Genomic DNA, 24,369 nt, shown 5'->3' on the forward strand with positions numbered 1-24,369 from the left:
GCCAAACAAGTGGTGAAAAATATCCATCATAATTTCAGATTGATAAATGGATTCATAAGTAGTAGAGCAGGGTAATATGACCAAAAATATTTATCACGATATACATTTGAAAATTTGTGATAACGATATACTTGACACTAGACAAAATACTTTACAACTCCACAACTTTATTAGTGCAAAAAAAAAATCAATGTATTTTCACTTAAACAAGCAGCTGTTTTGTTTTTTTTTTAGTTTTTTTTTTATGTGCGTTAAAGTTATATAAAAATGTAACAGTGCAAATGCAAATTCCTTGCTGACAGTTTAACCAAAAGGCATTTCCAGTGGAAACTGGCCGACATATCCTCAGCATAACCATGTATAATATACACAAAACTTAAAAAGAGGTTATACACACACAATACGGTAATGTTATGTTGAAGCGCAGTACGTATCACTCCGCGAGGCTCCTGACTACGATTGCCGTAATGCTCCGACAATCCATCAAGCGGTGCGGGTTCGTAGCTTAGCAAAGTCGTACTAAAACATTTGACAGATTTTCGAGCGCCGTGTACCACATAAAGTCGTTTCGAAGTCAGTAAACACAACCAGAATTCATACATAAGGCTCACAGGATTATAAGGGGCACTGTCGATTTCCAGAAAAATCAAAGGATTGATTTTAAGTGTGCCGTATTTTCCAAAAAACGACGGCCCACTACCAAAAATAGTGCTTTGTTGTGTATCTGACAGACGAAAGCTAACCCAGTTCCACACCACTGAAGTTGCAGCATTTTTTACAAACCAATTCTGGTTCATCCGTTTCATTCAACGATCCGCTTTCGCCCTTCTCATTCGCCGTCGCCGCCATATGCGTATGAAAACAAAGGCACTGCACATGCGCGTTTGACCCATATTCTATCGCGATATTTCATTTTCTTATCGTTGCCCAACATTATACCGGTATTACCGTGAACGGTATAATATGGCTCAGCCCTAATAAGTAGGGTTAATAATTCATGTGAAGGATGCCTTACAGCCTCCCAAAGTGAAAAAGAAAGAGATAATAGATGCAGTTAAATGGTTGGTGTGCGCAGCATGTGTTAGTATGTATTACCCAAACATAAACTTTAGGTTACACAAGCTTAGCAGCTTGCTCTGGTCCTCTATGGTCTTCATTCCGGCCTTTCACCCATTTTGCTCTTGTGGAGGTAGTCCACCTGTCAGCTGTATCTCACAGTCAGACAAACTCCAGGTTTTGAGTCCTCTTCCTGCTCTGGAGGGCCACTCCAACCAGAACCTGCAGCAGGCCGGAAAAGAGTTTCATGTGTGACAAAGACTAAAAGATGCAGTTGGAATAGATCCACTCACAAAAGTGTCAGCTCATTTGTGCCAATTATAGTCACAAAGTATATATTGTATTACTCTATAATTCATTTAACAAAACGGACGTGCACCTCCCATCAAAAGACTCCTATTCGTGTGCCCTTGTTATCGCCACAAATAGAATCTTAAGAAAAAACAAACACCTGACGTGTCTCATTTCTACCAAATCTGTGTTAAATCGAACTCAGCACAGAACAAATTGATTAATTGTGGTTACGCTGAGAGTTTGTCAGATTCACATTCATGGGAATTGAGGAGGAAGCAAATGTTAGGCCGTCTGGCTTGATGCAGCAAGTGTATGTCTGTCATCACCTTCTCTCAGCAACAAAGAGCCGGCACCACACTATAAAACCACAGCAGGGAAACCCCATCAGCACTAAAAAACTGGAAAGATGAAAACTTTTTTCTTTTTCTTTTTTTAAGGTGTACTTATGTATAAAACCTTTACTGTACTGTAAGTTTTGAAGCCATTTGAGAACCAGATTCATGGAGCTAATTTTCCTTGATAAACAATCTTCAATCCTTATTTGGAATTGTATTAAAATTAGGAAAGGTGACTCAAGGTCTACTGTTGCTGTGGTGTTGTTGGTCAATATTTTTCAAGATGGTAAGCCAAAGCAGGAGTCAGTGAAAATGTGGAAACTCTGGGGTTTTCCAGGGCCTGGTGCTGCAAAAGCTGGAAGGAATGCATACTGTCCTCAATTTCAGGACATTGCACGGCAATACACAGAGTAAGAACTCTACAAACATTCACAACGTTGGGGGCGGAGGGAGTGGGTTTCCGCATACTGTAGACTATATGATTTGTATGTATATATTGGTGTGGGGTGCCTGAGTAATTCCAGTCCTTAATCTTAAGACCTTGAGGGGGAATAACATTTAAACGAATTTCCAAATCTTCCTCTTCTTTCAAGACCTCTTTCTGTTACTCATTAGAGGCTTGAGAAAGATGTCAGGATTCATGCGAAGGGGCTGATTGTATCTGGTGTGTACTGATTCAGAAATCCCCCTCCTCCTCCCTTACAGAAGGCTGAGAGTCTCTTGATACTGCAAGTTTGACGCAGTTTAACTGCCGCAAGGGAGCTTTCTGCTGCCGTTTGTTCTTTGATCACATTACAATAGAATAATCATTAATAAAATAGGTAAATGTGCACACCATTTGTTAACTATTGAATATGGCAACCAACAAGTTAAAGACAGACATACATGTAGCAGGCTCTGCTACTGTAATTGGTCCTTTCCTGACTGTTTTATATCTTAAGATGGTCAGTTTGTAATGACAGAATTATACTCAGTCTCCAATACCCAACGATCAGTTGAACTCAACAACAACAAGCACTAACTTTGAGTAGCCGCCTTCTTGCTACATTCAAGACTAAGAACAGCAGACTGTGGCTCCCTCATAACTTTGGATGAACATTGTAAAATAGCAGATGCAGCAACAAACTTGCTTTTCTTGACAACTTGTGGTGTTTGGAGGTAGTAGGTTGACTTCACAGCCAGAGCTGTCTTAAAATTATTACACTATTTTGTAACATCAGTGGATGTTACACCACAGTGCTCATACAAACTCATGTTTCTGCTGTGGGAAGATGTCCGATGTTAAAATCAATTCAAAACAATCTCATTTTCTGGTCCATTTACTTGGTATTTACACATAGTATGATTTTATGTAGCATGTCTATCATCATCGTCATTCTACCACTTTGTAGAAAATCCAGTTTGAAGAAATATTTGAGTTCAGAACAAATGTTCATGTTATCCAGGAGATTAAGAATCACCACAGTCAGTAGGTTTATTTTTATTTTAGTGCAACCATAAGGCTGCACTAAAACAGGGTTTGTGTCTTTAAAAAAATGGATTTCTATGGAATTTGATGCTCGCAATCATCATGTAGAGCAGGGGTGTCAGACTCATTTTAGCTCGTGTGCTGAATACAGCCCAATTTGACCTCACACAGGCCTGACCAGCAAAACCACAGCATAATAACCCATCAAAAAAAAAACCTAAACTCTCAAACCATTCCCATTCAGCTTTGTCTCAATTGTTTCACATTTGGTGTGTGTTTTTAAAAAGCTACTGTTTTAACTTAAAGAAACGCGTCAGTGTGGCTCCTTGGCTTAACCATCTTTGGGGTGGTTTTGGCCGGCAGTGTGTAATGTCTTTGTCAGCAGGAAGGCTGTAAAAACTGGACATGATTCAGAGCTCTGGCTTGAATGGCAATTAATGATTAGGACACTCTCATGATCTATTCTTGTGCTCCGCTTATCTGTAGTTTTCACACTTTATGAACCCTTAAAGGAGGCCTGATCAGATATTTTTGGGAGACTTGTTGTAGAGTTGTTGTAGACTGTTAACTTTGCTTTTCTACACTTATTTATTTTGGCTGTCTCAGACAAGAAGACAGTTGAGTAAACTTTATTTAGTAAATTAAGATTGCTAAAATGGGAATGAGTGGACTTTTGTTTGCCGTGTCCATGACCAACACAAAACTTTACGTTTTTATTCTCTTCTACCACGCAGACTCTTTACATTAAAAATATGCTTTAAATGAAAGGCTTTGGGGCTGTGATGCTTGAGTTGACAAAAAAAGCATGTCTCCACTCATTTCTTTTTCCCACCCATGGGCATAGTTGTTGAGTTGATGGATATAATTTTCCACGGTCTGTTTTTTAAAGTTTGTTTTTTTAAATTCCCTTTAATGGTTAGCATCTAGCTGGCTTTATCCACCCATCCACATCTTATATTTATCCTTCTCTTAACATAATAAATATTAACTGAAGGTTTTCACCGACGCCACAGCTAACCAAATTTTCTGTCAGTGGGTTCCACTGTGTCTCACCATGTGAAAATGAAAACTCTTCTCAGCGGTCCTCGTACCATTAAAGGGACTAATGACATGCAAACTCTGCTGGATAGAAATGTCTATATTTTCCACGGCAGGGTACAGAGTGTGGTTACTGCCTCACAGGGAAACTTGGAAACCAGATGGAGCCTGTCCCACACGAAACAATGCGAAAAGAACAGGGGGGCGGAGGGAGGGGCCGAGGGGGATCTAAGACAAACACTGATGCACTTGGCAGTTTTCCACTCTGGGATTTACTGTGATGTTTATTAACACAACCAGATGCACCTCTAGGTTCACATGGCTTATATAGCAGGACCTGCTGTTTAGTAGTTTTCAGGGATAACTCTTCATTTTGGGGGGGGATTTTTAGTAATCAGATTTTTTTTTTCTTTGTTGATAAAATTCTTAGAAATCAAGGAGGTGTGTGAGATACTGGTACCCACTGACTCATCCTTAACTCTATACAGGGTGTCATAGATAGTTGGCTCTGCATGTTTCTTCCTGAGGCATTTCTAATATTAGACTAGCCTCAGGCTACTTCCAAAGAACACTCTCCCACTCGCACATGCTCCCACAATACAAGATTGATGTGCTGTGTCTTGGGCTTGGGGGCAAGTTATGAGCTCAGGATGTCCTTTTACCCACAGCAGCACTGACAGGTGGTGACAAGCCATTTTAAAACTATTTGTGAGTAATGGTCTGGCCAACACTGCAACAGTGGGCCTCTCTATGCACCTTTCAACAAGCTCTTAATATTATATCCTGTCAACAAGGGACTTACAGGTGAAGGCGCTGCAAAACAAGCTCTTTTGTGCAGACGTCTACATTTTTCAATGTTTATGAGCCTGAGGCGCAGTTCTCCGGATATCAAGAGTTTGGACAGTTGTCAGCATGCATGAAATAAAGAATGCTCATTGTATGACAATGACTTGCTTTGTAAGGATATTTATGAACAGTTCTTTTTCTTACCAAATAGTTTTACCAAATAATCATAGCTGAAATAAAATCACGTTCAGAAATAAGTGTTTGTGTTCTCGTTCCAGCATACACCCAGATTCAGCCGCATTCTCTGGTTCAGCAACACAAGCAGCAGCAGCAGTTTGTGGTTCAGCAGAGCCAAGGTTCCCAAAGGACGACGGGCCAGCTGCTGCAGACGGCCTCCGTTCAGCCGTCACAGCATCCTGTCCCCGTGCTGCCCAAACCTGCTCCTCACCAGCCTTCTACACCGAGCCAGCAGGCTACCATCTTCCACTCCACTATCAGCCCACATGCCCTTCACTCCTCCCTCAACCATGCCAAAGCTCAGCCTGTCCAGCTCACTGCCATCAACCTACAAATCCAGCCAACGGTACGTACACAAACGCAGATTAATGCCACACACAAAAGAGCTTGAAGACAGGATTTTTCTAGGTTGTGAAAATGCTGCAAGTTTGACACAAATGGGCAGCCTACCCATAAATAAACGGTTATAGCAGGTCAAAAACTCCACAGATCATTTTTCAAGGAGGCTTCTTATGCTTTACCTTATTGTCTCTTGTTTATTTGCAATGACAGTGGTGGGCACTCATATTAAACGTGGTCATTACTTTAAATAATGACTGTGCGTAATCCCTGTGAGTCACAAACTCAGACTTAAAACTGCTCTAAATGCTCAGTTTTAGACATTTTTTCCCATTTTTGGATCTTTATAATGGCAAGGTGAGCAAATGTGTCTAATATGGTGATCTTACTTAATTACCTGCTGTTTAAACTATGTCTGACTGCTAGCTCATCTGAAAAAGTTGACTTTAACCTGAGAGGATGTGGTAGCTGAACCTAGGGGCTACACCAAATCTCAGCAAAATGTAAATGAGGATTATTTTGAGGAGTGAAAATATGTCCTTGAAATGAATGTAACCCATCTGTTTTAAGTAAAATCACGATTAGATGTGCAAAGCTATTTGCGTTCAAATTTTTGAGACTTTCTTTTCTAATATGAAAAATGTCAATTCAAGAAGTCAATTCTCCAAAGTGAACTTTTCACCTGTGTCCTACCTGTAGATATGAAACCACAGGAAAATATCTCTCTCAGAGTAATGCTATCCTTTTCAAAATTGCGTAATGAATGTGTTTAAAGTATTTTGAGTTCTGGTACACGTTCTGCAATTTGGTATTTTGACAGTGGCAACCAGCTAAACAAAAACTACTTTTACAGCAGTTCCACAGTCTTCATTTCTTCTCTAAGAGACACAAAGGGAAAAAACCCCCAAAACACAGGAATCTTCACAGTATTATATTTTCCCCCTCATGTAATGTTTTCCAAAGCTGATGGATTTCAATTTTTCAGTCCCTGATGTTTGTTGTTTTATCTCAGATGTCTTCTTCTCACACTTTTTGTTTGTTTCTACTGCACTTTCCAGGCCTCCCGACTACTTCAGGACAGTAAAGATAAGCCGACCTCACTGGTAGTCAGAGAGACATGTCAGACCCCATCCACACAGCAACAGCAACAACCACAACAGCAGCAACAGCAACCTGCAGCTTCTCCATCCCAACCCTCCAAGCCTGTAGAGCAGTCCAAGGTTGACTTAGCCACACCAGCTGTTCAGCAGCAAGGTAGAGACTCAGTGGGATTTTCTAAGCTGAAAGTCTTATTAAGAACATAATTTATGTACTTGCCTCTGGGACGACATTACTAGTAGGAGTTAAACAACTGTTAGCTACAAATTTGCGCCTCGACAATTCAGCCATCTCACATCTGATGTCTTTAATCTGTTCACTTGCATAATGAGGGAAGATACATTTTTGTTCTTACATCAAAACATGTGTTATCAGCTCATTCACACTGCTCTTCTTATTGTTTTCCATATCTGTGGTCATGACTTCACCCTAACCACTCATCTTATGAATCAGAGGGGGTTTCTGCCAAAGGTGGTATGATAATGAATCCAGTTTTTCACTCTTTTCCAGCATACATCCATCACATAGACATTTGTTGATTTCATTATGGGTAAACTGATACATCAAAATGATAATAGAAACTTTAAAACGTTTATATTATATCCTTAATTCTGCTAAGTTCCACTGAGATTAAAAATCTTTTTCAAGAGGTACACTGTCAAGAAGGAAACGGATATTCTAATAATTGTAAGCAGAAAAGGGCACACAGTGGTAAATGTTAAATGCTACAGATAATTTAACACACAATTCAGATTATAAGCAATTTTACAATCAAATAAAATCAAGATCAAAACTGGTAGAACAAGGTGCTCAATTGTAACCTCTTCTGATAATGTCCGCTCCTTCTGTAAGCTCCTGCCTTGTTTTGGCACATGCTGTCTGCTGTCGAGTTGTGTAATACTCACCTGGCCAATAGGGAGCAGTTGACATCGAAATGTGTTTACATTTGTATAGTGTGCTAAAGTTTTTACACCACAAATATACCAGATCCCACTAACTATGGCCTTAGTCCTAAAGTATCAGCTAACCTGAAGTATAGCAGTTTAACAAAATGACAAATACAAGCTGGCTTTCTGTCTCTGTGTTAACCTCATAGTAGCCTACCAACTTTTGCCATATGACTGCTAAGATGGACTCCAGCCCCACCATGACCCTGAGTTGATAAATGGTTAAAATGTTTCCCTGACACTTGGGGTTTGCTTTAGTCTTAACCTTTAAAATTGTTATTTTAATTGAATGTTTTTCTAGTTATCATTTTGATTTTATTGGGGTTGCATCCATTCACTGGCACACTGGCACTTTTCACTTTGGGCAGGAGCTCTGGGATTTACATCTCATTTAGTTTCTTTCACTTATGGGAAGTTTACCGGTCCTTTTTTCTACCTGTCTTTTTCTTTGTGGTAGTTTTCAAGTCTTGCACCTTCTCTTTGATGACGGGCAATTTGACACTATCGTCATGCGTTTCCTACACACTAATCTTTATTGTCTCGTTCATAGTCATTTAGTAAAACACATACTTTCAAAAAGTGTATGTCTCTGACAAAGGAGACTGAAGTATTGCCTTAGAATGTGTGGGGTGGAGATGCACAGTTCCACATAAGCTCCTTGTCCATTAGTACCAACCTTAGGTGATAATACCAGGTACTGTTTTTGTACTTACTCTGCTGGGGTTCCAAACGATTCGAGGGGATGTCAGCACACTGCACGCAACCTATTGGTTTGTCAGTGGCGTCACGCAATCAGTTATGAGGGCGTCTCCTTCACGAAAATCAAAACCACCACTTTGTTGTGGCGTTCGTGTCACATACTAATTAAGTCACAGGACGCTTGGCTGCGTTGCTATAATAACCCCAAGCACATTAGGTGGTACTCGATTGTAATAGAAAATGAGTTGAGTTGTACCCCGCATCGAGCTGATCTGAGTAGGTACTAATCGAAAAGGGGCGATAAAGGATATTTAGACACCCATTTGGGGAATGCTTTGAGACCATGTTTTGCTTCTATGAAGTAATTCATTAAATTAAGATAAGATAAGATAGAACTTTATTAATCCCTCGGGTGGGTTCCTCTGGGAAATTCGACTTCCAAAAAAAGCACAGCAACGACCGAAGTTACAGAATTGTTATATATATATATATATAAATAAATAAAATACAGAGACAAATATAAATAAAATATACAAAGGGGATAAATAGGAATAAAAAATAAAAATACAAGTGAATTGCACATTTCAAGTATTGAGTCTATTGCACTGTTGACTATTTACAAAAAGTATTGCACAAGGTATTGTGCAGTGAGGTGAAGAGGCACTACAGCTTAGTTGTTCCCCCCTCCTTTGTCCTCCTGTTTCCCCTCCCTCTCCCCTCCAGAGAGGAGTTAAACAGTCTGATGGCGTGTGGGACAAAGGAGTTTTTAAGTCTGTTAGTTCTTGTCTTGGGGAGAAGCAACCTGTCACTGAACAGACTCTTCTGATTGTTTATGGCCGTGTGCAGAGGATGCCCAGCATTGTTCATAATGTCCAGCAGTTTCTTTAATGTCCTTTTCTCTGCCACTGTCACCAGAGTGTCCAGCTTCATGCCGACCACAGAGCTAGCCTTCCTGATCAGTTTCTCCAGCCTGGATGAGTCCCTCTTTGCTGTGCTGCTCCCCCAGCATTCCCCCAATTAAGTGCGGACCAAACTGTCTAAATAGTGTGGAGATGATTCCAATATGTGTTCTGGGGAATTTCTTTGTGTGTGGGGGTAGAGTGTATATTGGGGGACTTGGATGGCCCGTGTAACTCTAAAATCCTCTTTGCGGCCCTGCTGAAAAGCATGCCTTTTGTGGCAGGGTTATTTGAGGATTGCTTGCATTTTCAGTGAGAGACTGGTTGAAGTCTGTGCCAAAAAGAAGATATTTCCTGTAGTAGGTTGAAGCTGGAGGCTCTGTGCTGGTTTGTGTTGTTGTGCAGCAGCAGGCGGAGTGAGGAGGATCAGAGCTACTAACGTGGGAGGAAACGGGGAGGCGGGGAGATATTTACTTGAAGCGGCGCTGCAGCTTAAAGTCGCGCACAACAGCGGCAGGCTGGCGTGTCGGAGCAAAAACAAACTGCAAACCGCACGTGCTTTCTGACTGAGCAGAGCGGAAGTTGCGCGGTAAGAAAACGCTTTCTCATTCAATCCAGCCGGATTTTAGGGTGACAAAGCGCAGAGGAGCGGTGTTTACTTTCGCTTTGGAGGGGGTTTTCACAAAAAGCCGAAGCGTCTTTGTGGCGGTGCAAGCGACAGATGTGGGGTGGTTGCGTTGATGTTGACTGGTGCACTGTTACAGGAGGTCTGTGCGGGATCGTTTAGGTCTGCCGGCAGATGAGCAGGTGGATATAACTGCGCTAATTTGCCTGAAAGTGACCGTAATTTGACATTTGAGATTGCGAAATGTAATCGCATTAGTCCTCGGTGCTGTTATATGAAGACAGACATTTACGATGTTGCAAATAATACTACTAACAACTACTACTACTAATTACTAATACTAATGATAATAATAATAATAATAATAATAATAATAATAGGCTTCGTGTTCTCAAAAGTTTAGCCTTTAAATTTATGGCTGCAACTAATTACGTTATTCATAAATTTATTTATCTATAAAACATAACAAACAAAACAAAGTTTATGTTTGCTTGCTGCAAACCGCGGAGGTGTCAACTCCATTGTTATCACACACTCAGTGGCCACTTTATTAGGTACAGCTTGCTACCTTTTTGTCTTTACAGCTGCTCTAATTCTTTGTGCCATAGATTCAACATAATTCTTGACACATTCCTTAGAGTTTGATCAGTTAACGATGTCAGCATCACAGGTTTTGCAGATTTATCAGCTGCACCTCAATCAGATGAATCTTCCATTTAAACACATCCAAAAGGTGCTCTGTTGGACTGAGATCTGGTGACTGCGGAAGCTATAAGAGTACACTGAACTCATTGTCACGTTTAAGAAACCAGTTTGACTTGATTGGAGCTTTGTGTTATCCTGCTGGAAACGACCCCCAGAAGATGCGTATGCTGTTGTAATAAAGGGATTTGGATTTAGTCAGCAGCAATACTTTGGTAGGCTGTGATTATTAAAGGATGCTCAGTTGGTACTAAGGGGCTGAAATATTAATTTCAATTCATTTATATAGCACCAAATAGAGCAGGGCGATATGGCCAAAAATATTTATCACGATATATATTTGAAAATTTGCGATAACGATATAACCGACGATATAATTGATGCGAGACAAAATACAACTCCACAACATTACTAGCGCAAAAAGACAACCTTCCATTTATTTTCACTTAAACAAGAAGCTGGTTTTTATGTACATTAAAGCTTTATAAAAATGTAACAGTGCAAATGCAAATTCCTTGCTGAAAGTTTAACCAAAAGGCATTTCCAGTAGAAATGGGCTGACATATCCTGAGCATAACCATGTATAATATCCACTGAAGTTAAAAATAGGTGCTTTGCAACATTAAACTGCAGTGTGCAGTATGCATTTTTCGGACCGTAAGGTGCACGGGATTATAAGGCACATTAAGCGAAACAAAGCAGTCAGATAAATCAAACTTTATTAAACTCATTCTTCTTGCTTCCTCCACTTCTGTACCATTGATTCATTAATGTTGAATTCTCTGGCAGCTGCTCTATTCCCATGTTGTTGCAGTATATTAATGACTAACCTCGTATTGTGGATGGATTATCTCAGTTGTTCTCCTGACTGAAGTTTGGTCCGTTTACAGCAACCTGCCATGCGATTGCATTTGTCTCTAACCATGAAGAACCTTCACGTTAACTTTTATAAGTGGAAAAGTGTTAGTGTTGGTCCTCCAGCTTCACTGTTTATGTTATGCTAACATAGCTGTGTCGCTAGCGATCACGTAGCACATCATTATATACCAGCTAGCCCAACTTCAGTAACCCTACAAACGTCACTGCTGTTTAGTTTCCTGTCTTCATTTATGTTGGAAGTGATAGCAGAGCTGTACGTTTGATTTTTTTTTCAGAAATCTCTCAGTCAGAACATGCAATATCATGCTTAGGTAACTAGCGAAACTAGCGAGCTAACTTCCGCTAGCTTCCTGCTAACTTCTAACTCCGTTAAATGTAATAACTTTTGTTTTCATGGATGCCTGGAAGTTAAACTTTATAGTTACACCTGGTAAAGCAGCAATGCTGATCGTTTTATTAAAGATGAAAGAATTTAGACAGTTTTTAACTCTAAGTGATGCTGCAGTGTTGTTTGACCTGAAGAATACGGAGTTTAGGACCCACATTACTCCCAGATTTAAGAGCATCTTAGTCCGACAAATATGACAATAACAACGGCCGCTTGCATGTTCTGCAAAAAAATGTGCTTTGTTGTGTATCTGACGGACAAACACCAAACCAGTTCCACATCACGGAAGTTGCACCATTTTTACAAACCAATTCTGGTTCATCTGTTTCACTCAACAATCGGCCATGTGCGTATGAAAACAAAGGCACTGCGCATGCGCGTTTTACTCCCATTCTATCGCGATATTTCATTTTCCTATCGTTGCCTAACATTATACCGGTATTACCGTGAACGGTATAATATGGCCCAGCCCTAGCACCAAATCACAAGCATGGTCCCTGGCAGTGGGGAGGCTGAACAAGCCAGGATGCTTTCATGTTGTTTTTGCAAAATTCTGGCTCTACTATTTGAATGTTACAGCAGAAATCCAGACTCCTCAGACCAGGAAACCTTTTTCCACTCTTCTGTTGTCCAGTTTTGGTAAACACATTAAGTGTGTTCCTTCAGTTTCCTGTTCCTAGTTGACAGAAGTGGCACCTGGTGTAGTCTTTTGCTGCTGTAGTCCATCTGTTTCAAGTAGAGCTTGACCACTGTTGGACTTTGGATACCGATGCCTATGTTTGATGATTTAAAAATCCCATATTCCAATATGTTTTTTTATTTTCTATCTTTCAGACACACAGACAGCTTTTCCTAACATTTATTATTTATAGTTATTTCTTTTTTCATTCATGCCCTGCTTTGATCAGCTGATTGTTTGTAATGTTTTGAACTTGTTGCCAACAGGGGAGGTTGCAGAGTGCCCTCTGGTGGTTAACATGGTTGGGGCTCTTCTCCTGTGTCTTATTTACTTTTCATTTATTGGCTGTTATAAACGCCAATAGTGGTAACAAAAGGCTTATGGCGGCTGATATTCCAACAAAATCGGTCAGGCTTGAGTTCTTAACTGATAAGAGTGGCACTTGGCAGGGTCTTCTGCTGCTGTCACTCATCTGCTTCAAGGCATACTTTGTTTGTAATGACTGGTTATTTTGGTAAATCTTCTCTGACCACTGACATCAACAAGGGATTTCTGCCCAGAGAAATGCTGCTCACGCGATGCGTTCTCCTTTTTGGAGACCCTTCGTAAGCTGGTCGTGTGGGAAAATCCAGTAGATCAGACATGTTTAAAGTCACTTTAATTACCTTCGTTCTCCGTTCTGATGCATCAATGTTATTGGAAGATTGCATTAAACAGTTAAATTGATGTTCATTAATGGAATTCGCCAAAGTGGATGGCGAGTGTAATAAATTGTAATTATTATAATTTAAGAAACTGAGATGGGTTACTGTTGAACATTTTCACTTAAATGTGATGCAGATTTGATGACATGATTACTTTTATTAAATATGCTTGATAAAATTTCCCCAAAATTAAAATGGGAATGAAATGCTTGGTTTTACAGCTGAAGTTTTGTTTGTTTCATGTGTTTTTAAACATGAAATTATAGCAAATGCCATAATATGTCCAGCATAGTGTCTGCAAATGTGTTGTTTGTAATGATCTCAGCATTGTCTGCAGCACATGCACACGTAGCATCACAATAAAATGATTCATTTTAAGTACATTGTTAAGAAAATTATTAAACAAATACTCTATGGTTTCCTTTTCAATATTACTCTAACACACTGTATTTATATTTATGTGTATAAATATGTATACAATCCAATATATTTATATTTCCAATGTAGTATATTGGATAATTACATAAAATTTTATATAATTATGATTATATGAAAATCTGACATTTCTATTGAAAAACAAACAAAAGGAAAAGGACTCCAGCTCTACTTGTCTTGCTTAACCAACAATGTACAACCAAAAAATATTCAGCTTATCGTAGAAGCATTAACCATTCAAATCTGAAAATGTAATCTGTCTTTTCTGCTTTTCTAAATGACTGAAACGATCATCAGCTACTTCTTTTTAAGCTTTAATTTCATTCAAACTGAAACATTTCTCAATGGATACGTGCTCCTTTGTATTAAATAGACCCATTTTGTTTTTGTTTTTTCTCTCCATCAGGTGGGGGTACAGCGAAGAGGCCGAGTGCAGCAGTGGGGACCCCACCTCCAGCCATGACCTCAGGAAATGAGAGCGAGGTGCCCACCGTGACGGGCAGCACGCCACAAAACGGAGAGAACAAACCACCTCAGGCCATCGTCAAGCCCCAGGTCCTCACACATGTCATCGAAGGCTTTGTCATCCAGGAAGGAGCTGAGCCGTTTCCCGTGTGTGTAAGTGCTCAATCTCGGCAATACTGGCAGACAAACATGATAAACAACCCAAAGCCAGCACCGTCTCCAGTGTACACGCCTGCAGGGAACTGTCAGCAGGCAAACACATACCCTCTGTTACTGCTAGCAGTGACATCGTACAGCTTCTGTTTGATTCACTCGTTAATTACAGGGAGATGAGACCCTGTGAATGGGAAAGAATACAGATGGAAGAAGGTAATGAGCAGCGCTCTGTAGTCAGTTCATTTAATCAAGGGCATTAAAATCCTTCCTTAATCTGTGTAGTCATCTCCCTTGAAATTGGTTCATTATTATCTCATATTGTTTGTACAGTTTAACATGTGCTTATATATTAATGTTTGTATCTTCTCAATTGTATTAGTCATTAGGGGGGGAAAAAGTGTAGTTTTAATTTCTAGGCTTTGGCCTCTCTGCCTCCTACTGGACATTTTGTGAAAATGCTCTATATACATGCACACATGGCTAAACAAGCAGATTACATTTCCAATTTTTAATCAACACACATGAAAATAAATAAAATGCAGTATTTATGAAGATGCGTACACACGTGATGACACACAGAGCTGAGGATTATTTTTCCTTTTATAGTAATACATTTTTTATTCATTTTATGACTCAAATGAATCTGATTACATTTTCCACCTCAGTGTTCTGTCAATTTAAAAAAAGAAAAAGAAAGGGGGAAAAAAAAGAAGAAGAATAAATTAAACACTGAGTATATATTTCTTATGATGCCAACACTGTCCTGTAAAAGAACTTGATTGTTAACAGTTAACTGTTACTTTATATACGCTGGTATTCAAGTTGCTTTATGTGCCATATGGACAGGAGAATTAACTGTATGCAAGCTTCATGTGTGCGACATGGAATGCTTGAAAATCAGACTACATTGACGTGAACATGTCAAGTCTACATTATCAGTTTAAATGGTCACTGTTTGTGGTGGTTTAACAATGATGGTGTTTATCTGTTATTTTTGTGATCGCTATATATTCAAACATTAACATCCGGAAGACGAAAACATTCAGTTGGTGACCACTGTTTCCTTTTAAGTCTAAAAGGTTTAACTTGTAATGGCCAGCAGTCAGCTGACTTTAAAAAAAAAAAAAAAAAAGTCATCTCATTAATACTACGGTAATGAGGCGCAGTGGGGCTGTGCAGTGAAACAGCTGCCCTGATTTCCAGGTTATTATTTGGAGTAGCAGCAGTCTTTGCGTTAATGTTGCTGCAGCGACAGAATGCAGCTGTTGTGATAAAGCAGTCCAGATGTAAACCCTTAAACCACACCCATTGTTTCTTGTTACTGTTGTGTGCAGCGTTTCATTTTTAGTCCATTTATAAATATTTTATGCCCCACACCAGGTGGAGCGTCTGCCCATTCTCATCGATAGTCCAAAGAAGCTGGACCATCAGCTCTCATCTGACCCGGACAAAACTCCGGTCAGCAACGCAGCCAACACAGACTCCGAGCCCGAGGACATGAGCCAACCAGGTGAGACCGAACACATTACAGTGTAGATTGTGTATATTTCTTTGTGTAGCTTCACCAGGTTTTGGAGGTGTTAGTCTGTCGCTCCTGATTTTTCCTGCCAGGGTTTCACATAAGGTTAAAGGAATTCACTTTACAATGATCATCCTCTCATAGTATTGGAAGGTGTTACGAGCAGACACCGACCCAACAGACAGAAACTCTGACCCTGGTGTGTCCGTAGAGTTTATTTAACCATGTAAACTGCATTTTGCTCCTCTTCCCCAACAGTCAAACCCCACACTTCTAAATAATGTAGACCCTCTGGAAGTGTTTTTAACTCAGTTGCTGGAAGTTCATTATTAATTAGATGTTCTGTCAGTTCCTGTTTCCTGATACATGCTTCTTTTTTACCTTTGTCTAACATGTTGTAACAAGTTGTCCATTTATAAGTTAGAAAAAGACCTATGTAGAAAAGTGTTGAAAATATCGGAAACGGTGTGGAGTAGATATTTGGCAACACTAGCTAATGTTGACATTTGTGGTTTTGCTGCAAATGCCTGGTTTTTTTTGCCTTCACTTTAATGTGGGGAGGAAGTGCCATCAGTAGCTTTACAAGGGTTGACCAACTGATGTAAACAAAGCAGACCAGACTCACTGCACTCGCAGAGAAATCTCTTGAAAGAGGTTCAAAACAATGTAGGTTTGTATGTATTTGACTTCTGCACCCAGATGCGGATGCGCAGGCAGCTCAGTGCGCACTCGCGGAGCAGATACTGCACATGGAGCGGACATTCCCGGACTCTCTCATCATTGCTCTTGGGGACTTTAACAAAGCCAATCTGAGCCATGAGCTTCCCAAATACAAGCAGTATATTAAATGCCCGACAGAGAGGAGAGGACATTAGACCACTGTTACAGCACGATCAGCGGGGCCTATCGTGCGGTGCCCCGCGCTTCACTCGGACTTTCTGACCACGTCATGATCCACCTAATCCCCGCGTACAGACAGAGGCTGAAGCTCTCCAAACCTGTCGTGAGGACCAAAAAACTGTGGAGCAACGAGGCTGTGGAGGAGCTTCGCACGTGTTTGGAGTCTACAGACTGGGACACAATGAAGGCTGCTTCTAACAGCTTGGACGAGTTTACGGACACTGTCACCTCCTATATCCACTTCTGTGAGGACAGCATTGTGCCATCACGCACCAGGGTGAGTTATAACAATGACAAACCCTGGTTTACTCCTAAACTCAAAAAGCTGTGGCTGGAAAAGAGAAAGGCGTTCAGAAGCGGAGACAGGGACTGCTACAGAGAGGCCAAGTACAGGTTCACTAAAGAAGTGGACATTGCTAAACATCAGCACTCTGAGAAGATGCAGCAGCAGATCTCAGAGAATGACTCGGCCTCTGTGTGGAAAGGTTTTAGGAATATCACCAACTACAAGCCTAAAACCCCCCACTCCACTGACGACTTGCACTTGGCCAACACCCTTAACGACTTTTACTGCCGTTTTGACGAGCCATCAGGCAGCCTTCACACCTCCAACGGCCCCAACAATAGAGACACTTTGGACACTCATCCCCCACCTCTCCCCCCTCCATAGAGCCATCAAACTGTTCACCTACAACACCCCCCTCCTCACCCCACACAAAAGAGGATTTCACACCACCTCCTCCCACCACAACTCTTCATATTCATGAAGCAGATGTGAGGAAGCAGTTTAAGAGTCTGTATGCTCGAAAAGCTCCCAGACGGTGTGTCTCCTGCCACCCTCAGACACTGTGCAAACGAGCTGGCCCCAGTGTTTTCTGGCATTTTCAACTCCTCACTGCAGGCATGCCATGTGCCTGCCTGCTTCAAGTCCTCCACCATAATCCCTGTCCCCAAGAAACCTAGGATCACTGGACTAAATGACTACAGACCCGTGGCTCTGACATCTGTGGTCATGAAGTCATTTGAGCGCCTAGTTCTCTCCCATCTCAAGACCCTCACGGCCCCCCTCCTGGACCCCCTGCAGTTTGCATACAGAGCCAACAGGTCTGTAGATGACGCCATCAACATGGCCCTACACTTCATCCTGCAGCATCTGGACTCCCCAGGAACCTACGCCAGGATCCTGTTTGTGGACTTCAGCTCTGCCTTCAACACCATCCTTCCAGACCATCTCCGAGACAAGCTTTCCCAGATGAATGTGCCTGATCCCATCTGCCGGTGGATCACTGACTTCCTGACGGACAGGAAGCAGCACGTGAGGCTGGGAAAGAATGTCTCGGACTCCCGGACCATCAGCACCGGCTCCCCTCAGGGCTGTGTTCTTTCTCCTCTGCTCTTCTCCCTGTACACCAACTGCTGCACCTCCACCCACCAGTCTGTCAAGCTAATCAAGTTTGCAGATGACACCACCGTTATCGGACTCATCTCGGACGGGGATGAGTCTGTCTACAGGAGGGAGGTTGAACGTCTGGTGTCCTGGTGCAGCCACAACAACCTGGTGCTGAATGCCCAGAAGACAGTGGAGATTATTGTGGACTTCAGGAAGCACACAGCTCCACTCCCCCCCATCATCCTGACTGACACCCCCATCACCTCTGTGGACTCGTTCCGCTTCCTGGGTACCACCATCACCCAGGACCTGAAGTGGGAGCCCACCATCACCTCCGTCATTAAGAAAGCCCAGCAGAGGATGTACTTCCTGAGGCAGCTGAAGAAATTCAACCTGCCAACACGGACGATGATGCAATTCTTCACTGCAATCATCGAGTCCATCCTCACCTCCTCCATCACCGTGTGGTACGCTGGAGCCACTATCAGGGACAAACAGAGACTGCAGCGTGTTGTGCGCTCTGCTGAGAAGGTGATTGGCTGCAGACTCCCATCTCTGCAGGACCTGTACACCTCCAGGACACTGCGGCGTGCAGCTCGGATCTCAGCTGACCCTTCTCACCCTGGACACAGTCTGTTTGACCTGCTCCCCTCAGGCAGGAGGCTCCGGTCCATTCGCACCAGAACCTCTCGCCATAAGAACAGTTTCTTCCCCTCTGCTGTCGGACACATGAACAATAACCATATGACTGTTCCCACCACTAACCCATGACCCTACGCTGTGTTCACTGCATCATTCCATGTTTGGCACTGATCACCACCTGCACTCATGTATATATCATGTATATATCTATCCACTTAGCACTTTTAATTCTTATTCTTATTTTTATTTTTTATGACAGTATGTTTGCACTGAAGCACCGCAGCAATTTCCTAATGTTGTAAACCTGCTCAACATTTGGCAATAAAACCCTTTCTGATTTCTGATTCTGATTAACCATCCCATGACTCTCCATCAGAAGTAGAAATAATGCTTTAACATTGGGCCCCGAATAGTTTAGATCAGCAGTCCCCAATCTTTTTTGCGCCACGGACCGGTTTATGCCTGACAATATTTTCACGGACCGGCCTTTAAGGTGTCACGGAAAAATACAACAAAATAAAACTAGTACCGGTACCGAAAAAAAGAAGATTTATTCATAACACATGTGAAAAGACCCAGGAAGACCGAGTTAAAGATAAAAACGATAACAAAATAACGCTGAAAACCGATAAAACCCTGAAAATTATACATTTCACACCTGAGCCTCAACTCTCGCGGCCCGGTACCAAACGACTCACGGACCGGTGCCGGTCCGAGGCCCGGGGGTTGGGGACCACTGGTTTAGATGAGCTACCTACAGTTTTAATTTTCTGCACGCCTAGTATTATGTCTCTTTTTTTTTTTTTTTTTGTTCAGAAGAAAGTCTAATACTTGACATGTGTGTTGTGTTTATGCTGCTTCCTCTCCCCCAGAAAAAGATGAGCCCAAGCTGACGTGTGAATACTGTGGCTGGGTTGATTTTGCTTACACATTCAAAGGCTCTAAACGGTTCTGCTCGGTGGTTTGTGCAAAGAGGTAAGTAACCTTGGCTTCTTTTTCTTTCATGTGAGAAAATAGCAATTTTTCCATTATGTTTACAAAAAAGGAATTTAAGAATATATATATATATTTATTTATTTATTTGTATGAACAGATACAACGTAGGCTGTACGAAGCGAATTGGACTTTTCCGTCCAGAGAGGAACAAACCAGCAAATCGCTGGCGTCGACGGTCTCAGGGCCGCCCCAGTATTGAGGCAAAAAAGCAGGTAAAAACATGCTTCTTAACTGTCATAAAACTTCCTCATCAACACTTTACCTCTCATCAGATACTGCTTCTGCTGCACATTTTAAACCCTGCACTTTTCATGCCTCTTGCTTTTTAATGAAGTTGAACATAATTTGTGTGAGCCCGATTATCTCCCTCTGTCTTTAAAGGGTCATTAAGTACTCGATGATCTTCATCAGCCTTTATTGGTGACCGGCAGAAATGGGAGAGCATTAGTAGAGATTTTCTGCCTTTTGCACAAGTTATATAGATGTAGATAACAACTGGATTCACAGTTTTCTCCCCACACGTCAAAGCCTTCTTTTGGGACGTAACACATTATCCTTTAACTGATCTTAAAGAGAAGCAGTTTAGGTAATTACAGCAGAAATTCAGTGGAAAATATAAAGCAAGCATTTTACACCACAATAGTAAAATGTGGTGTAAAATTTTCTTTTTTAATCAAGAGCTTTTTAGTATTTTATGGACAGCTTATGTAATGTTATAAGGATTCACCTTTAAACCTCCAGTGGGGGGTGCTTTTGTGTCATGTATACACCAATATGCTTAGGGCTTTGCAATTCAAAGACAAAGTGATCTTTGAGGCAATGGTATTGATCCATTAATCCCCATCATATCTCTGCAGGTGTATTATCGGCATTTAAACCTATTGTACCCTACAAATCTTACTTATTACCCCGTTAATCTTTGCGTTGACTTTTATATTGACCTGGGAGTGTTTTACTTATGCGCTATCCTTTCTTAAATGTAACAATTGATGTCACTCCTGTTTGTATTGCTTTGCAGAAGCTGGCCTTGTCACCACAGCAAACTCAGGGCGGTTCTGTATCCTCACCACATCCCTCCCAGCCCAGTCAGGAGGAATCCAGCCCATGTTCAGACATGTCAAGCTACGAGGAGCCACCGTCTCCCATGTCAGCAGCCAGCTCTGGACCTTTGGCTCCTGCCCCGGCTCCAGCCCAGGTCCCTGTCCGCCGTCAGCCGAGCAGGGCCTCGGACCAGGAGGCCTGCGTTGGGAGAGATGGAGCACCGCTCTGTCAGCGCTTCGTACCCAACGACCCCACCAAATGGAATGTGGAGGAGGTTTATGAGTTCATTCGTTCACTACCAGGTGAGTAGGCTTTGCTAAGAAGGCACAATCATAATGCTTTATACTCCGATGTGTTCCGTGTATGAAACCTGTTTACCTGTTATTAACTGTAGCTCGTGCCTCTGCTGTTTTCACAGGTTGCCAGGAGATAGCAGACGAGTTTCGCTCTCAGGAAATCGATGGACAGGCCTTGCTCCTGTTAAAGGAGGACCACCTGATGAGCACTATGAACATTAAGCTGGGACCTGCACTCAAGATCTTTGCACGCATCAACATGCTCAAAGACTCTTAGCAGGAAACCATGTGTGTGTATGGGTGTGTCTGTTTGTGTGTATTTGTATATTATAGCACTGATGGCACAGAGTACTGACTGCACTGTGAGCAGGCCTGCTCCATTACTGGACTGGTTCCTGTCATCCAGAATCTCACTCAAGTTTGACTCGACCTCCCAAACCAGATCATACTCACCGGCATCAGCTCAGTCGCCTTGTGACCATTTATGCTTCTGCTTGGTAACGTTAGAGTGACGTGTCAGACACTTCAGTCTGTGTTTACATGCAGTCACAGGAGAAGCTTTTCAGTTGCTAAACCTTAAAGGAGCCTGTACAAAAGCTGTGCCAAAATCTTTTATTTTTCCAGATGAAAAGAAATTATACTTTAAAAGTATACATGGTTGAAACAGCAGACTCATAAGTTTCCACCTGGCAGTGCACCTGGTGAGTTCTTTCTGGGTTAAAAACAAAAAAACTAAATGAGTTGATGTGAGTATAACTGTTAGTAGAAAAGACACCAGATGTCAAAACTGGAGACAAGTTAATAGCAAGCAGCAGCCTCTGGGGCTGAAAAAGCCAACGCACAAGTGCCAAAAACTGCAGTTTTTCTACAGTCGCTGGCTCTAAAAGCCATTAATCCCCCTTACCCAGTTTATGCTTCCCGTTGTCGCCCTCGCTAACAGTGGTACTGGCCAACAGTGACATCACAATTGCTGGCAAGCACGACACATCAGTGTCATGTAGGCTGGTGTGTACTATCATGCCACCATTTCAGTGACACAGTCGTACAGAAGCTCAGAGATTCTAGAGGGATTTTTAAAGCAAGGCAGATGCAGCAACAGCTTAAAAACATGACTTTGCTGTAGCTTTGCATCCTTTTTCTTCTTCTCCTATACCAATGCTCCTGTGAAGGATTCTTCTTAATAGGAGATGAATCTGATGTGCGTCAAGCACCAGTATAAATGGGTACAGGGCTGTAATGACGTCACGGTTGGTGTAACAAGCAATTTGAGTAACATAAGCTAGACTTAAGACCCCAATGTTAAAATGCTCAACTTTACTGTATCAATAAACATGTCTGCAGCCCTGTACAAAAAATGGTTTGGTCTTTCTGGATAGATTACACCTTCAAACAGCCTAATTGTATCTGATAGCTCTTGGCAAAGCTTCCATTCAGCTAAATAGAGTCGCTATATTTAACTTCTCAACTGTGTTTGGTGCCTTTGGGAGCTTTTTTTTAATGCCGTTATCTGACATTTTATATGGTATTAAAGCACTGCTGAACTTATTATCTGTGCAGGTATCTGTACTATAGATGCAGCTTACAAACCAAGCTTGCCAGCATTAACTGATAGCACTCTTTGTTATTGAACAAATAGATTCACCACAGCTCCAACACAACATGGACATATAGCTCAAAGTTTAAAGTGCCAGTCCATAAGTTGATAAGTGATGTTGCACTACATCCATCAATTACATAATCTGCTTCTCTGCCATAAACAGACGACGGGGGAAAACACCTCTATAACGTCAGCTTTTCAAGCTGGGGAATGATAATCTTCTATTACATGTGTAATCTGTTAAGCTGTGATCACAGTGCAGGAGAATTAAGATAACAAGAGTGTCCTTTTAGTACCAGATGTAACAGCAATTATCAAATGTCATTAAGCAGATTCCAGATGAAGATACTGATCCTGTGATAATTGCAGAAAAATGAAGTGTTATGTTTTCCCTGGAGAAGGTTTTTTTTTTTTTTTTTTGTTTTTTAAAGTCTCTAAAAGCTTAACTGAGGGAAAATGTGGCTACGAGAAGAGACAGTGCCAAGGTGCATTACCTGTTCAGTTATGATTGGGCCAGGTCACACTGCAGCACAGTCAGTGCTGAATGGAGGCATTGGGACAAAACATGAGAGAAGTCTCGATTTATTATATTATTAGACAAGTTTTTGTACAGTTTGGTTAGCGTGTGAATGAGAGCGAGGTGGCTGTACGTGCGGCTGGGAACAGAAGATTGCATTCATTAATTTGCCCATTTTTATTCACTTGATGCTCCTTTGCCTTTTCTCACAATGGACTCTCACAGCTCTCGAATACAAAGCTTGAATGCGAAGAAACCATTTAAGCAGCCTCTTTTGTGACATCGATTTTTCCCTTCCATCTGCCAGTTTTCTCCTCTGAACTTACACTGCTTACAAATGATTTTTTTTCAGCTGCTCTTTTTTTTGTTGTTGTTAAAGATTTACTAAAATATGATATTGATTTCTTGTATGAGATTTGTAAAAGTACACTAAATTATCAAAGAAAAAATGTGGGTACGCTGCTCTCTTTTTGTAGCAGCTCTGTTTTTGGCACTTATTCTCTCTTTTGCTTTAATGTTGGGGAAACGCTTCACCTAAAAGTGAGAAATCTGGAGTGGCATTTGTGAAGCGGTGCCAAAAAAAAAGTTTATATGTGCATCAAAGCTCAAGTGAGGAAGAAGAGTGTGAATCTGTTAAGTTATCGTTTTGCTTTTTTAACAAAAGTATAAAAGGTGTTTGATATTTTGAAATATGCAAATGTATAAAGTACCATTGGCTTGGGAATTTTGGGTTTGTTTGTTTGTTTTCTATGGGGGGAAAAATTTTCTTATTTACTTGTTTTGTGGGCGAGTTTGGAAAGTTGACATTTTTTTTTTGATACTGCTTTGTTAAATGCTTGTATTTATCAAAACTGTTTGTTACACATTTTGCAGTCATAAATAATTTGCTATACAATTCTGTGTCGGGACATTTGTGTGTCTGTGGATTTTATTATTTATTTATTTTATTAATGACACATCTAGTTGTTAATTTATATACAAAGCATTTAATTTCACAAATTCCATTTGAATGTGCTTGTGTTTTTTGGAGCATGTTATCAGAATTTTATGACCACTGTTTCTTTCTCTTGAAGTTCCAGACTCATGAGGACCGAAACTTAAAATGCTGAAATATCATCAGTTTTATTTAATTAAAGATGGAAAATGGTTTTGAAAATGGGCAGATTTGGCAATATATTTAGAGATTTCTTCAATTAAGCACCAAAGATCTAAATATAACCGGGCACCAAAGCATTTTTTTTT

At 41.2% G+C, this 24,369-nt stretch overlaps 1 protein-coding gene across 2 annotated transcripts in view; it reads left to right on the forward strand.

Moving 5' to 3' along the window:
- phc2b (polyhomeotic homolog 2b (Drosophila)) overlaps positions 1-24,022 on the forward strand; it is a 47,976-nt gene extending 23,954 nt beyond the window's left edge. For both annotated transcript variants that reach the window (XM_085274931.1, XM_085274930.1), the window contains exons 8-15: positions 5,256-5,560; positions 6,612-6,807; positions 14,015-14,226; positions 15,610-15,739; positions 19,553-19,655; positions 19,774-19,888; positions 20,695-21,019; positions 21,136-24,022. In XM_085274931.1, coding sequence (XP_085131057.1) covers positions 5,256-5,560; positions 6,612-6,807; positions 14,015-14,226; positions 15,610-15,739; positions 19,553-19,655; positions 19,774-19,888; positions 20,695-21,019; positions 21,136-21,290 — 1,541 coding nt within the window. In that variant the 3' untranslated portion in view covers positions 21,291-24,022. The remainder of the gene's footprint in view (positions 1-5,255; positions 5,561-6,611; positions 6,808-14,014; positions 14,227-15,609; positions 15,740-19,552; positions 19,656-19,773; positions 19,889-20,694; positions 21,020-21,135) is intronic.
- The last annotated feature ends 347 nt before the right edge of the window (positions 24,023-24,369 follow it).

This window comes from Mchenga conophoros, linkage group LG5 (assembly GCF_057382185.1).
Source record: "Mchenga conophoros isolate Kocher_MC1m ecotype Shallow Benthic linkage group LG5, M_conophoros_male_GT1.1, whole genome shotgun sequence".
Classification (NCBI taxonomy): Eukaryota; Metazoa; Chordata; class Actinopteri; order Cichliformes; family Cichlidae; genus Mchenga; species Mchenga conophoros.